The following is a 17,101-nucleotide window of genomic DNA, read 5'->3' as shown; positions in this document are numbered from 1 at the left end:
CATTTTAGAGGGCTTCAAAAGACCATTCGAATGCATCTAAGAGAGTTGGAACTGATGAAGTTTTACGGAAATGCGAGCTATTTTAAAAAAAATCATGTTTTTTGGACCTCAAACTTCAATGCCCGTTTTACCCCATTCCCCTTTGTCGTAGAGGGCTCATATTTGGCATGAGTTCATCTCATGTATAGACATAACAACCCCTGAAAGTTTCATCCAAATCGGAGCACCTCGTTACGACCTCTAGAACAAACCGAGCAGAATCTACAAATACTGCCTCTTAAGGGATCTGACTTTGCCGAGCCAGACAGGAATCGAACCCATCATCTTCCGCTTACAAGGCGAAACCCGTAACCTCACGACCACGGAAGCTTAGCTGTTACAAATGTTTAAATGTGTTTGAATTTTAAAATGCCCAAAAAAATAAAATAAAAAAAGTAAAAAATACTTCAAATGATTTTCTATGTGCTTTCCAACTGACCTAAATTTGTCAAATGAATCATAATAAAAAAAATCCTAATCTTTGAAATTGGAAATCAAGCATTCCATTTCAGAAAAGGTTACATTTATCTGGAGCCTTTTTGAAAAGTTACGCTTTATTTCAAAATATTGTAAATATTTTTAATTCTAAAGATTTGAAGTGTTCACAAGGGCAAAAATGACTGTAAACTCGTGAGGATTTTTGGAGAATCAAAAAATCGTACCGACATGTGTTGACGTCAAGGGTCCTGATCCCTGGAAATTGAACATTATACCTTTTACGGTTGCTTGTTAGTGTTATTAAAATTAGGGGGAGAGGGGGTAATATGCACCCCCTAAGGGAAAACTGTGATTTCTCAACCATTACAGCATTACTGTGGAAGAATTTTGTACAATGTTCTAAAACAACTTTTATTCTTCGTCATCCATACGAAGAAAGTCTTAAAAAACCTCAAAATTGTTCGAAAATATCAAATTTCTAAAAACATTTTTGATTCATTTCAAACAACCATGCGGGGCAATATGCACCGCAACAATGGGGCAAAATGCACTACAACATTTTTATATTGTCCAAAAATCATAATGAAATTTCAATGAAAATTAGATGAAAACACAACATTTTAAAGTTTTGCAAATAACTTAAGCTGTTTTTATACTACGATGCTCAAATTTTTCCAGTATGGTTCAGCAATGTTAAGCTTCCAACTTCTATCAGTTTTTCCCCGGAAAATTCTTCCAAATACCGAGAAAAGCAGGGGGTGCATGTTACCCCCTCTTCCCCTATTATTATTTCTCATTTTGTTGTTGTTTTTCAAAATGTGAATCAAGCTAATCAAGGTTCCATCTTAGTAAACGATAAGGGATTTTTTCCACTAACACAGCAAGACAAATGAAAAAAATAATTGAATATAAACTACATTATTTTCAACCAATCCGTAAGGATCACTGTTTCACTCAAACTTCTTCTACAAAGTTTTTTTCAACCCGATAAAATTTTATTATTTATTTTTAGAAATTGATCCGGAGAACAACTTTGTAGAACATCGCAAAGCGCTAGGAATTGATCCCGAAAAAATACAGGCTTATTTTTGAGCATCACAGCAAAAAATCCGATGGTAAAATTGCATGCAAAAGTATGCACAACACCTTCGTCAAAATAAACACTTAATATTACACACCGCATGTACAATTTTTGCAAACACAAAAAAAGATGCATCCGACGGGATTCAAACCCAGCACCAACAGTAAGGACTGGCGCCTTAGCCCGCTCGGCCATCAGACCGATGAAAAGCTGGAAGGATAAACGCATATATGAGCTTGAAATTTCGGTCAAATAGGTTTCCCAAACTGATGGGCTACATATTTCAGGGTGTGAAATCACATAACTTCTGTATTTTTTCGTACATTACAGTAAGATATGTTTGGACGAACCAGTGTTGCAAAATAGTGAAATAAATATAAATTGTAAATTTAATCTCATGAATGTTTTTAAGATATTCAATATCAATACGGCCAAAGTAGCATTGAATGACTTACACAGTAAAAAAAAAACATGGTAAAATTACATCCAAAAAGGGGTACATCTTTTAAGTCAGAAAAAAGCTTTAATTTTACCTCTAATAATGTGTAGATTTACATCTGGCAGACGCTAGGAAAAAATATCTGTAATCCTAAAATAATATCAAACCAGCGATAGTTATATCTAGCTTAGTCCACGCCCCAACCCGCACGGCCAACTCGCCGCTGTGAAAACTTGATGATCAAAGCCGATGTACCTCTATGTACCGTATATGCAGTAAATACAGTATACAATGTACGGAACACATAGAGGTACATTGGCTTTGTTCGTCTAGTTTTCACAGCGGCGAGTTGGCCGTGCGGGTTGGGGCGTGGACTAAGCTAGATATAACTATCGCTGGTTTGATATTATTTTAGGATTACAGATATTTTTTCCTAGCGTCTGCCACATGTAAATTTAAACATTATTAGAGGTAAAATTAAAGCTTTTTTCTGACATAAAAGATGTACCTCTTTTTAGATGTAATTTTACCATGTTTTTTTTTACTGTGTACAAAAATTGTGAAAAATTTAAATAAAAACAATCAGCATGGATTGGATAAACAAAAGCAATTTGCTATTTTGTTTTTAGCTGAAACCTGCATCCACTGATTTGTATGAACCTTATTCAAGACGACTTAAAGTCAAAAACTCCTCAACTCGCTCGAATGCCAACAATTCCATCTTTCGAGTCCCTATCCAGAGGGGATTCGCAAATCGTTCCTCCTAAAGAGGCAAACAACCAAAAACCTTGAACTCGATATTTTCGCGCAAACAAACCAACTGCTCAGAACCTGTTTCGTAATTTTTTGGGCGCGAAGGTATCCGACCGTCCGTCGCAAACACGTGTACCTCGTGTCTAGAATGACCTTAGCAAGAGCAAGAAAAGTTAAAGAACAGAACTCGGCGCGATCAGAACCCGCCTAGTCATCGAGCAAGCTGGGAGGGGGACTTGAATTTGGTTCAAAAATTCGGAGACCAACTGGCCCGAATCTGAATTGACTGGCGGGCTTGCGTTCAAGATCAACCCCTTTCCATGAGCCTTGAGCTGTTCGCGGTTTGGTTTTGTGACTTGCAGCGGTGATAATTTTGCAACTGTCGACAATAAAAATAAAAGTTTGAATTTTAGCATGAGATACATTTGTTACGAATTTTATGAATTTTTATTTTTTATTTGTACAGCAAAATTTCGTCAATTGAAAAACTAACCAAAAATGAAAGGGATCGACAGCAGCAGCGTTATTCTATCGATTAGGTCGAAAATTGGCCCTAGACCCAAAATAGGGGCATTTTCCCGACAGTACTTGTTGTTGCATTTCAATATCCAGGAAAAACAAAGTGTACCCAGAATCCCTAGCTCAAGAATTCAATTAGTGTCGTCGTCGTTTGATTGAGTGACACCTTCTCGGCTGTGTTCGCGCTGAAACAACGACATCGAGCCGCGACTTTACCGGTGGCCAAGCCCCGCGTATTGCGCGTCGTGCTCCGAATTTGATCACATTTGCTCGCCGTCCGCGTACCGGCCATTAAATACTGCGCGCTAAATCAAGTCACGATTCTCGGCCAGGCTGGCATTGTTCTGAATCACATCGCGAATACACATAGACAAAACCGATTGAATGTGGGAGGTTTTATTGTCGTGGTTCAGGCCCGGCGCCTTCGTCGTCATCGTTGTTACAAGTGTCTAGCCGGTGATTGGGAATCGAATCTGGTTTTGTGTGTTTTTTTTGTTATCATTTTCCTGTTTTAGAAATTTCCCAGTGCTGCCAGCGATTGAAGCAGCAATGTGAGGGATTAGCATATAATCCCAGTTAAACATGGTTAGAGTTGTTGGGGTTGAGCATGATCGCTTCAGAGATAAAGTTAGCGTTTTGTCGACACATGGACGAACGATGTGATTGAGATTTCGATAGAATTCATGTTAAGATGAGTTAAATTTAGACTGTCATTGTTACACTGCTGATCTGATTTGAGTCCGACAGTTTGATTTCAACACTTCATTGATTTTCAGATGATTGCAGAACGTTCTAGACAATATTTTAAAGTCACTTTGAATTCAATACCTCAATACTATCGGATAACTGCACAGTAGGAAACATAGCCCATAAATCATCTACAGTCCAGACTGGATTATTCGAAGTTTCAATTATCCAAAGTTTTGACTATCCGAATTTTGATTATCCAAAAGTTTGTATGAGACTTCGGAAAATCGAATCAAGAACAAAAAAAAATTTCTTCGTTTTTTTCTTCTTATTTTTTTAAATATTAAATTCGAGTTCTGCGACCCTATTTTAGTCAAATGGAGCCTCACATTTCAAAAGGGCACAAAACTTTTGTAAACAATAGTGTATCCCTTTTACTCAAATGACAGTTTGCATAAGGTGTGAGAGGGATACACTCTTGTTTACAAAAGTTTTGTGTCCTAATGAAATGGAAGGCACGAAATTTGAACAGTTGATGATTAAATAATTAAATGCATTTTTTCAATATTTCGTCACCGGCATACTGGCCGCCATCATGGATTATTTTTTTTAAATCACTTTAGCGTAGTTTAGGGGTCATACTTAAGCTCGATAATCAAAAATTAGACAACAATTTTTTTTTCCTGTTTCGATTATCCGAAGTGAAATTTGTCTGAGGCCTTCGGATAATCGAGACTGGACTGTATTTTGTTTTTTTAATTATACTTATAATTTAGTTCCTTTTTGAGATATTAAAGTTTTTAAATTGTCTTTTTATACCTTAAAAATTAACTTAATCCACCTATGTGGCTGGAGCCTTCCTCACTCATTACCAACAATGCATTGGACATATTGGGTGATATGAGTGGTTTGGAAACATATTTCAGCATTTTTTATAGATCCGGAATAAAAATGTACATAAATATCACTTAAGTGGCCATATCTCGAGACAGGGTTGCCAGATCTTCAATTTTTTGGACTCGTTGGAAAGGTCTTTTGATTACCTAACCAAAGGTGGGTTGGATGATGGATCCGGACATAGTTTTCATGCATATAAGTGAGATCCGGAAATATGTGAAAACACAATTTTATATATAACTTTTGAACTACTTATCGAAACTTCAAACAATTCAATAGCGATGTATGGGACCCTAAACCAAGTCGAATGCAACCGGTTTGATCAAAATCGGACCAGCCTGTGCTGAGAAAACTTGGCAAGAATTTTTGACACATACATACATACTCACACACACACATACACACACATACACACACACACATACACACACACACACAGACATTTGTTCAGTTTTCGATTCTGAGTTAATAGGTATACATGAATATAGGTCTACGAGCTGTTTTTCAAAAGTTCATTTTTCGAGCAGGATTATAGCCTTACCTCAGTGAGGAAGGCAAAACGTTTGACCCTTAAGTCCAAATTGACATGTCCTGAATAACCCTGAATTGCTACGTTCAAAAAACTGTTTTTTTAAGGTTTGCTCAGATGTTTTCTATTAATTTTGTCGTAGAAGACGTAGATTACGAGATAAAATGTTAGTGTCTTGGACAAAGTTGCTTAGATTGACAAGCCCAACAATTTCTAGAAGACGAACAAATCCCAAAAATATTCCTGAAAAGTTTGATTTTCAAAATCACCCTAATCGTGAACCACCCTAATTTTAAACCAAACCAAAAGTTGCCCCTTTTCATTTGCAACAACTCTTCTGAAGGCAACAAAGCTCCAAAACCTTACATTTTTTTTGAAAATCCATTTTTCACTTAATTTTGCGATCTGGACCACTGTGCAATGTTCGGATCTATTCGACCTATCGTTGGATAGACAATGGAGCACCTGATTCGAGTGGTAGAAATGACAGTTCTCCCATAAGGAATACATTTTAGAAAAAAAAGCAAAAACTGCTCGAAAAACCGAAGTTCTAGCCATCCTGTTTCATGTTATTGCAACTTGATGATATTTATGTACTTTTTTTAAGCTGGATCATGCTTGTCTATCGTTGGATACAGGCCCGTAGCCAGGGGGGGGGCTACCGGGCTGCAGCCCCCCCCGAAATTTTTCCCAATTTTTTAAAATTGTACTACCTTAAAAAAATCTCAAAACAATGATTGTGTGTACTACCTTAAAAATAATCCTAATACAATGATTGTGTGTTCTCTCCACAGAAATAATTTGTAAGATAGTGAATCAAGAATAGATTGATCAAACTAAGTAATTTGCCTGTCCATTGCCGAGCTCAGTTTTCGTAGATTATGGATCCAATATTTAAAAATTGAGCTGCAGATTTGAACATAGTTCCATTCAGTAACGTTTCATTTATCTCGTAGTTTTAGCATTACATTGGTTAGGGTGGTCCAAATCTGGGCTTACTTGAGGCTACCCCCTAAAATCAAAGATTGACCCATCACTAGCCTAAGTTCCAAATTTGAGCTTTTTCTGACCACTGACCACCAAGTTTGAGAAAAATCGTCAAAATGTATGGAGAAAAGCAACTGTTTCAGTTTTTGACCTGTGGAAGGCGCAAAAACTACCCAGTTCTTACCAAATTTCATAACTAATATCTTCTTTAAAATTGGAAAAACTTTCCCGAAGACACCTTATTTTTTGGGTTTTTTGATAAAAAGTTATTAGCCTTCGAAAATAGCAATATCCGGGGCTACATAGAAATAATTAATTTTTAAACTCATGTCTGTGCTAGCTTGCCTGGCAATGCACTTGTTATGTTGCGCAAAAATGGTCATTTTCGGAAGCTAATAACTTTTGAGCAAAAATCCTTAAATCTCGTTGTCTTATTTTTGATTGTCGAACTTAAGTATGACTCCTGAAGAACCATAAAATAATTTAGAATTTTTAGATTCAAAGTGGCGGCCAAAATGGTTGCCAAGAAATATTGTTCAAATTTAACTCAAATGTGGTTGCAGATGCCGAATTGGATGTTAAAAGCAAGCAAATTAAAAAAAACGATTTCATTTGTTCATGATTCGATTATCCGAAGTCCTTCGAACTTTTGGATAATCGGCTAGTCGAATTTGGACTGCAAAATTAATAACCCTTCTTTATTTGCATTAAAACCCCTTATCTTTTTGAGGACCTTCATACTCTTAACAAATGATTTTTTCTACATTTTTCAAAAAATGCCATAATTTCTACAAAATATTCAGATTTTGTTTTCAAAATCGAAATCATTTAGAATGAAGAACATTTGAGTGAATTTCGACTATTATCAGAAATGCACTTCTAATTTTATCGTTTTGGTTTTTAAAATATGGTTAGTAACATATCTGAGACCTTAGAGAAAAATGCTTGAAAAATATCTGTGTGTATTTTTTATTACTTTTTCTTAATCCTTTTTCCCGAATCCACTCGTCCAAAATGCTTACTTTTGGTCACATTTATTTGTTTCCACCGTAGCCACTCTCCATTTTTTATTTAATATATCAAAAATCGAAAGTTCAACTAAGTGAATCCTTATTATCAACTAATTTTCGCTTTGTGCATGAGCTTGCGATTTTTGAAGCAAGAAATAAAATGATAAAAATGTTCAAAATGTAAAAAAAAGAAGAAAATTATAGCTTCACGCAGAAAAATGTTTTGTAGAATCAGCCTGTACGAGGTTTGAATCAACAATTTTTTTGATGAATATAATCAACGACGATTTTGCGTTTAAACAAACCTTGATTTTCTCAATTCCACAAAAGTCTTTTGTTGTTTCGAAAAAGCTGCTTTGACGTTTAGCGTTGATTCAACAAAAATAAAGATTTTCAAATCAACAAAACGTTTTGTTAATTCAAATATGCCTTATTTTTCTGCGTGTTGGATTCAAAAACTCAGAAATTAAATTAATTAAACATCATTTTCAAATTGTTAAATTTCTGATAAATAATTCATTTTTAAACTTTTTCGTTACAAATTTTTGGATTTTATGGAACTTTTTCATTTCATATTTTTGGATTTTATGGATTAGAATTTCCATTTTGAAGATTGTGAGATATCTTTATTATTTTTTTTAAATTGTATTTCATTGTAAATTTTTTCCAAAGTTTATGTTGCCACCCTTTTAAAATTGGCCAAACAGCAGAGAGCAAATACAATATTTTTTTTTTAAATAGCTTCACAGCTTCAATAGAAATGGAAGTCTAATCAACTGAAAACAGTTATTTTTTTTATTCATAACTTATTTCGATTAAGTCCTTTTAGGAGCAGCGACAACAAATTTGAAATGTTTTTTCCTGCGTTGATAATCATGTACGACATGTTTGGGCTCGTTTAAAAATATTTGAAATTATTGTAACATTTCGTTGAACCGCGGCATTTTTTTTTCACGAAAAAAGCTTTTCGCCAGTAACTAGATATTTTAAAAACTAATGAAGCAAAACAACTGTACTGATTTAAAGTGAGGTTTTGAAACACTTTTAAAATGATAAACCAATGGCTTGTAATTTTTTTTTTATATATTTTTCATTGTTTGCTCTACCCTGTCGACTTTGGTCAGAGTTTAGTAAAATAAAGTTTAGAATAATATTTGCAACGGTCTAATGGAGTACCCGACGCGATTGGTAGTAAGCAATGTATTTCTAATGGAGCGAACTGTCAAACTACCACTCGAATCGGGTATTCCATTGAGAATTTAAAAATTTTACTACTTTTAAATTTCTTAATTTTAGATTTCACCACCCTGGGCTCCTAAGTGTATGAAAGTATAGCACGGAGCGACGGCACCGAATACTCGTATTTACACAAATAATTTTAGAGCGCCCGCCGCGGGATTCGAACCGGCGAACTCTGGATTGTGAGTCCTGTGCGCGGTCCGATTGATCCACACGGACGGGATTGTAACAATTACACATAATAATTAAAAAAAAAACAGAAATTCAATAAAATAAATCAAAAACTAAAAAATAAATAAAATAATCAATATTAAAAAAATATCAAAATTTAAAAAAAAATACTATTATTGTACCATTGATTATTGTAATGACTTTTCTCTTATTTTAAACTTAATTCTGAGCAAAAACCAAAATCCATTCTTAACATATTTGGCATTTTAAGATTCAGCGTTTTGACAGTCGGCTTCATGAGGCAATTCTTCAATATTATTTTAGCGAATACATTTTTTTAAACGTTATTCTCAGTCGCATTCAAATAAACAAATCAAAATCTCATCAACACATAAAAAAATATCAAATGCCACTTTTTGTTTCTGTTTCTTTTCAGCTGCGTACCGCTAAAGCAAAATCTTTCCGTAAATCTTTTCTTGACTGTTTCTTGAGCATTTTTTGTATGGAGTTTTAAGAGTCTCCGTATACAGGACTTTTTTTTTAATTTTCATTTGAATGGTTCTTGTAGCAAAATTCAGACTAAGATTAGATTTACAGGAATAATCTACTTGGTTTAAGAATTATTACATAAAGTTTTCTTTACTTTTAAAACATCAAAAATGTAAGATAACAATTACACATGATAATTTTAAAAAAATCAGAAATTGCAAAATAAAAAAAAATTACAAAAATAATAAAATAATTATTGCTAAAAAATCCTGAATTTTTATAAAAATAAATTTGAATCATTTCAAAATAAAGATATTCAATAAAAAATATTCAAACATTTCAATAAATTATGTTTTTTTAATCTTAATTTTTTGATGCTTCAAATATTTTTATGTTTGAATTCTAGTGCAGACTGAGATTAGATTTACAGGAAAAATCTAATTGATTTATGAGTTCTTACATACAGTTTTCTTTACTTTTAATTTAGCAAGGTTTCTTAAATATAAAATTTCTAAACCATAAAATGTGCAGGATTTTGTTCCCAAGTCAAGATATTTCTTGAATAAACATCGATTCTAATAAATGGTTACAATTCTATGTTATTCAACAAAATTTTTATTAGTTAAATCCCAGAAATCCAAAAAAAGATTTCATTTGTGTTTTTTTTGTTTAAAAGGATACAGAGAGTCTTTTCTATAACCAGCTCAACCAATTTATTTTTACATTATTTTCCTCCTTTATCTTTTAAAATCATATTGGTTGTCAACACTTATTTTAAAAATTAATTCAGTTTTGACAGTTATTTCAAAATAAAAAAAAGTAAATTGAAGATTTTAATTTGTTAATCGTGTTCGCATTTATAATTTTTATCGTGCAAGTTTATTTTTTATTTCAAAAAGATGTGTCTCAGGAACTAATAGACCAATCTCCAATAGTTCTTAGTCCTTACACGATAAGAACAATACAAATTTTGCTTGAAGTTGCTGTTATATCATTTTCATTGAAAATACTTGCTAAACAGTTTGTACACTATTTTCAATAAATTTGATAATGTTATTTTTTGCGTTTTAATGAAATAAGCACTTTAAAGCATACTGTGCATTTATTTTTTTTGCCGATAAAAAAATAAATTATTTCTATGAATTCATAGACTTTAAAATATGTTGACTCTGGATATCTCTGGATAAGAAAGTCTTTAAGCATTTTTTGATACTCGTTGGTTGAAATTTAACGGTTTATTCGATCGGATAATTTTTTTTTGTAATTTCAAAGATAAGCAACACTGAAACGATACATTGAAATTTTATTTAAAAATAACCTTTTGTGATGGTCCTTCACGGTTTATATTGCAAATTGTTTCAGAATTTGAAACTGAAAAAAATGAAAAAAAAAACAGATCTTAATAAAAGGTAATTTTTAAATAAAATTTCAATGTATCGTTTCAGTGTTGCTTATCTTTGAAATTACAAAAAAAAAATTGTCCGATCGAATAAACCGTTAAATTTCAACCAACGAGTATCAAAAAATGCTTAAAGACTTTCTTATCCAGAGATATCCAGAGTCAACATATTTTAAAGTCTTTAAATTCATAGAAATAATTTATTTTTTTATCGGCAAAAAAAATAAATGCACAGTAAGTAATCACTGTGATAGTGATCACACAGCCTATAACATAAATCCAGACGGTTTAAAATTTGATAGTTAAAATTTACCAGTTTGTTCGTGGGTTTTTCTCTCAGTATAAAGTACAAAAATATAATACTTATGGTTTGATAAATCGATATTTTTTCAGGATTTTTTTTTATTTCAAAATTTTTATTCAAGTTACGTAAATTTTAAATTTAGCGACAATATTTCACGAAATTCAATTACAATTAAAAAATTCAAGAAAATGTAAAAAAACACTTTCTTCTCTACTCCTTTAATACAAACTAGCTGTATGAACAAAGAAAAACTCTTGACGAAGGAGTTTCTTCAATAAAGACATTGAAAACTAAAGAAGAAAATCTTTTAAAACATTTTTGCACACATTATTTTACAATTTTACAATTCATCTTAATAATTATACCATAAACCAAGTGATGGTATAAATAATTTGCTGGTTTCTATACTCTTTGAATTTTTGCACCCAAGCCCCCCCCGAACAAAAATCCTGGCTACGGCCCTGGTTGGATAGGTAATCAAAAACCTTGCAAACGAGTCTTAAAGATCAAAGATCTGGCAACTCTGTCAATTCTTTTCGAGACTAGACCTTAATCTTAACTTTGTTTTCTGTGTACTTTGTTTTCAAAAAATGTAAAATCCAGATGAAAAATATTTCGGGATCTTTGGTGTGATCCATATTTGGTAAGAAGTGAGGAAGGCATCAACCACGTAGCTGGATTAAGTTAGTTTTTAGTTTTGTCCCAGCCTAACTATCTTCATGTTAATGTATTGCCGTTTTAATAATTATGTACAAATGATTGAAAAAACTTACATAATATTTGCAAGATCATTTGCAGTTTTTTTTTTCAAATGTGCACAAAAAAACTATTACAAATTGTTGATCACATAAGACAGATATATTATGGAAAATTCCACTGATGTCAAAAATCTATCTTTTACCTTCTATAAGCGGGGATTATAAAGCTCAACCCTTTTTTCAGAAACTAGAAAAATCAAATCCACTTCTGCTAAAATTTTACTAGTTTTATGGCCGGAGGCGTACCTGCAAACCGACATCGCTAATCACCTCTCAGGCTCTTCTCCCCGTAGCATTGACCTGCCGAAACGGACGGACAGGTAAAATCGCCACATCCTTCAAATACCTCAAATTCTAAACGACAAACAAAACACTCAAACTTCCACAGTGTCGTGTGCGAGTGATGAAGTCATCATTATCTCACACACCACAGAAATCCAACCGAAGACCGGACCAACCTTAACTGTCGTCAAAGCTTTGAAACATTCACAATTCTGCCATTACTAGAACTTGGCCTGGCAGCCTCCGCACTTGTGGGACTTGGGGACTGCGCCGCCGCCGGCTTGCTGGCCTTGTGTCCGCGGCGGCTTGTTTTGCATCTCGGCAGTGTGCTTTAGCCGTCATCAGCAACACTACTAGCGCACTCCGTAGAGGGTACTTAAGGAGCGATACTGCCGCTGCAGCAGCATCACCAATTCTCACGTTTAGACAATCGACTTGAGCGAGGACGGAAGGTGGTGGCGGAGGTGGAAGGGTTGCCAGACAGGTTAATTTATTATTCTGTTTGAAGTGGCGTGTCTATTTAATCTGGTAGAACTGCTGCTGCTGGAGATGTGGAGGGGAACCGGTCGCTTATAAATAAAACTAAATTAATAATTAAAGCTGCAACGGGTCTCCCGCGGGTCTCGTCACCACTACCTGCACGATCAGCGCCAAGTGTTGCCTCGCTCGTACAAGTTGTCTGGAACCGGGTTTTCAAGTAGCACTAAGCACTGGATTCCTGGAGAGGCACGCGTCGTGCTGGCGGAATAACACGTGAAAACACGGAGCATTAGCTGGAACTGCTTGCTTGTTGTTGTCCCGGTAGAGCGCTCATGAAACAAACAAGTTCGATGTCGTCATTTGTTTACCTTTCCCTTGTCCGCGCAACAGGAACGATCATTATAATTTATTATATTTTTCGGGGCACGATCTCCAAAATCTGCAGGTAAACAACTTGTTTACTCCAACCGATTTTCACTGCGTCACCTTGCTAGGCAGGATTCCAACGCCAGTGTGGCCAGACTTGCTGCCCACATCCCCCGGAACCAAGTCATGGTACCTAGTCTTACGTCAATTGCGCGATCCTCTCCACCGGGTGTAATGAGGCTCCGCAATTATCTTTCCTGCAGATCATCCCCGGCTGTCGACGTACACAACCCACGCCAGATTTCCCTTGGCAACACTGACACTCTGGCCTTCCGATGGACTCTGATCTCAATCGCGCGCGGCGTAGTTCCAACGTGTCCCGCATTTTTGCGTTGCGGGTTTCTTCCTCGTACCACACCGTCGTACTCTTACACAATCACTAGCAAGGCGAGCTTTCGCGATCACGCCGCAGGGCAAAACTGTCACTTGGCGGCGCGCGCACAAAAAAAAAAGTATCGCGACGCGCAATTTCGCTGGTCTATTGACCTTTTTGGGGCCGCGACGAACCGGCTCCGGCAGCCGCCCACTAGCCTAGTGCCGCCGCTCGCGACTGTTACGGTTTGTTTTGGAGGCTCGTCTCGCGCGAGAGTTCAAAAGAAAATGTAAACCAAAACAAAACTCCCGACAGCCGCTGTCGACGCGAAGTTCTGCTGCGGCGATCGACCACGATCGTGTCTCTCTCTTTTACACACGACGGGATGGTGAGTTGGTGTGCGTGAGATCGCCGCAACCAGTTCGTGCACGAAGTGGCCTGTGCCGGTCGGGGTATAAAAGCGCCACTTCGGAGCCCGAGTAGTGTCAGTTGATCGTTGATCGTCAAAGGAAGTGGAAGAACTGTTTGGGAAGTTTACAGTGTTACTGTGTATTGGAGCGTGAGAACTTGTGCTTGTGAAGGAAGAGTTGTTCAAGCAAGTTTTAGAATTGATATTTCTTGCTGCTCGAAAGTTGTTGTTGGACATTTCAAGGAGAAAATTATCAAACGGAAGAAGTCATTACGGGGTAATCATCGTGCACGGACGGTGAAACAACAGCAATCATGATTTCGGAAATGTACAATACGGTCTTCAACAAGGCCCGCCTCAGTGGCATTCGCGTGGTTCCGGAGAACGCACCGTCCCTGTACCAGGAGTGCGTGAAAGCGTTCGTGGCCGAGGTGAACCGCACCAACAAGAATGGCAAGCGCATATCGGAGTTGCAATTCCTGCCGACGGCGGCGCTGGTTAATATCTTCGAAGAGATCTGCAAGTACCCGTCGCTGCGTGGGGTGTTGCGCCAAGAGCTGTCCGATCCGGTTCTGTTTATGCGGATCTTCACCGGGCACAGCTCCCACCAGCTGACCGTCGACCGTTGTCTGCGGGAGGCCAGCCTGAGTGGCAAGCCAGTTTTACCTGATCTAAGCAGAAACTACTGTGATATGGTGCGGCAAGACCCACTCCCCGTCGGATCGTCGCTCTACATGAGTCGCATTTTGGGCGCTCTCAAGCTGGGCACGTTCCTGCACGAGGCCGGTTGGGCCGCATCCAGCGTGGACGTGTTGTCCATCGCCAAGGACATGATCTCATCCATCGAGGACAACCGTTTCCACGACCAGCTGAAGCGTGAGTGCATGCAACAACTGCTCCGGGCCCAAACCAGCTGCATGGCCACGGAAGAAGCCGATCGTACCTGCGAGACGCTGCTGTCACTCATCGAAGACGTCACCGACGTCGGCGTTCTAGTCAAGTCGTTCCTGCAGGTGGCCAACCACCACTACATCGCGGAACGTGTCGACCAGTGCCATGAATGGGCACTCAAAACCATGAGCCTGATCACAGACTCCACACCGATGGATGACGTCATCGAGGTGCTCCAACTTGAGGCTCTTTTTTGTTTCTCCAAGCAGCGCTACGACCTCGGCAATATGCTAATCAGCCAGGCTATTCATCGTGCACGATCGCACTACGGAACCCCACACCGGCGGTACGCCGACGTCCTCCAGACCTACGGCCAGTGTCTGCTGCAAATGAACGCCATCTCGGACGCCATCTCGACCTTCGTCGAACTCCTGGACGTCACCACCCAGCTGTACGGCCGTCTCACCCCGCACGTCCCCGTCATCCAGGGTCACATCGCCGTCGGACTCTATCTTAAGTCCCAAGCCACCGGCCGCTTCGACATGGCCCTGCAGCACATCGAAGACGCCATCACCATGGCCCACCAACTGACGCCCTCGAACCGCCAGGTCACCGAGCACCTGGCCACCATCCGGACGCTTGTGCTGAAAGGACACGACGCCGCCCTGGCCGCCACCAAAGAAAGCAAACCAACCAAAGCGGCCAACTATCAGCGCTTCAGCTTCTCGGAGATCCGCGAAAAGTACTTTGAGCTGGATGCGTCCTTCGAGGCGATGGCTTGTTAATTGATTAGTGTTTAAGCCCACACTTCCCCCCCCCCTTTTACAAGTATCCCGCTTATGTTAAGCCATACCACAAAAGACTTTTGCATGTATTTGTTAGTTTGTAAGAGTACGTGAAGAATCATGAAGATATTATACGAATATATAACAATAATAAAAGACAAGTTTTTATAAATACGGCACGTGTTTAGAGGTTGGGCGTCCCTGAACTTTTCATCTTGGGTCGAGTATTCGGGGGTTCCCTGCTTGTTTGCTTCCTCTCTTCTGTGCATGCATTCAAGTCTCTAGAAACTTTAATCGTTTCTTGTGAAGAGAAATAAAGTTTTGTTCGAATAAAAGTCATTTTTTTTCAAGTGTCAAAAAAAGTACTGAAAGTAGATAAATTTTTCATAACATGACCATTGTTATTTGCGAGCAGAACTTAACCAAACTTGTCAACTTCAACTTCAACTCAGCAAACGTCAAATCAATACAAATTGCTGCTGGATCTTTTTCCGGATCTCTCTCGGAAAAGATCTGGCAGTAATTTTGTATGTTTTGACGTTTGCGGAGGGTACCAAAAAAGGTAAACAAATCACTTCGTGCATCAGCCAATGTAATTAGATAGATACCTAACGGCAGTGTTCCCAAATTATCAAACTAATAATTTTAAGTAAGTTTCTAATAATTTTAAGTAGCTAGTCTCGGAAGCCATTTCCTTCAAAGATTACAACATACAAATTTTAAACTCTTTGTAAAGGCTTAATATAAGTTGAATAAAGATCATTTCGACTGTAATTGAACTTTGAATATGAACAAAAAACACATAGAATCAGGTGGGATTCGAACTCACACCTTTGGATTGGAAGTCGGATGCTCTAGCCATTCGGCTACCAAGGGATTAATACTCCTTGAGTGAATTAAACCGTAGTGGTGAAATAATGTCACAAGGTCATTTACTTCCCCAACGATTCCCCTACACACCACACACCATTATAATCTATAAATAACTCGAACCGGTTGGTACGGTATGTCCCCGGCTTCTTCTTCTTCCCCTGATGGTTCTATGAAATGTGGGATCCGTTCATAGAATCTGTCTCATGCGGTTAATGCAACGCAGTAGGCCGGGCCGCTTTAATGAGTGTATTACACTTCGGGGGTTCTCGAAAAGTACTGCAATCATTAATAATGACAAGAAGGAACTTGAGGCGTAATCTAACCATAAGTTCTTCCCGGATGCTTTCTTCGGACTGGCTGCGCTTGTGTTCGATTAGATTAGATTAGATTAGAATATAAGTTGAATAAAGATCATGTAAGTGTTGCTAGATCTTCAGTGTTTTTTTTTATTTCATCCAAAAAGTTTATCAAATACCTTATTTAAAGAAATTTTAATCTAAATTCACGATATTCGACTATGAAAAGACAACTTCGCATAAGTACTCGTGACTTTAGGTAGCAAATCTAGATCAAATTCTTTGTCTTCCTTTCGAAAATAATTTAGAATATTTGGACATCCTCTTGAATAGTATTTGAACGTGGCATATTGGCATAAAGAATGTAAAGGCATTTTTTATTTAAATTATCAATATGAAAAAAAGAAATCCAGGAAATTGCACATCTGAATTCAAAAAGACAATGAGGAAAACAACGAATAAAATAAATATTCCAGTTGATTTTTCTGTCCCAAAATTTACTTGTTACCGTCAGTCAACACGTTTTCGGTCAGCCACCACTCATCGCCGTCCTTCTTAATCAATTTATCAAAGTCTGCATCAATCATTGGCAGCACTACAGAGCTGA

The 17,101-nt window shown here is 37.3% G+C and overlaps 2 protein-coding genes across 4 annotated transcripts in view; one reads left to right on the top strand and one right to left on the bottom strand.

Annotated features, from left to right (window-relative positions):
* LOC120428762 (Ig-like and fibronectin type-III domain-containing protein 1) overlaps positions 1-13,508 on the bottom strand; it is a 382,047-nt gene extending 368,539 nt beyond the window's left edge. The window contains exon 1 of one of the 3 annotated variants that reach the window (XM_052707771.1): positions 12,658-13,508. The gene's annotated coding sequence lies outside the window, so the exon portion shown is untranslated. The remainder of the gene's footprint in view (positions 1-12,657) is intronic. The other 2 variants (XM_039593844.2, XM_052707770.1) reach the window with 2 other exon arrangements.
* Positions 13,509-13,759: 251 nt separating this feature from the next.
* Positions 13,760-15,499, top strand: LOC120428763 (amyloid protein-binding protein 2-like). Its single transcript, XM_039593846.2, has one exon. The coding sequence runs from the start codon at positions 13,964-13,966 to the stop codon at positions 15,323-15,325; it is 1,362 nt and encodes a 453-aa protein (XP_039449780.1). The 5' UTR covers positions 13,760-13,963; the 3' UTR covers positions 15,326-15,499.
* The last annotated feature ends 1,602 nt before the right edge of the window (positions 15,500-17,101 follow it).

Source organism: Culex pipiens, chromosome 2 (genome assembly GCF_016801865.2).
Source record: "Culex pipiens pallens isolate TS chromosome 2, TS_CPP_V2, whole genome shotgun sequence".
NCBI lineage: Eukaryota > Metazoa > Arthropoda > Insecta > Diptera > Culicidae > Culex > Culex pipiens.
This window is presented reverse-complemented; position numbering and strand designations above follow the sequence as displayed.

Coding starts and splice junctions, on each gene's coding strand:
- LOC120428763 (XM_039593846.2), top strand. CDS start 13,964: ATGATTTCGGAAATGTACAATACGGTCTTCAACAAGGCCCGCCTCAGT.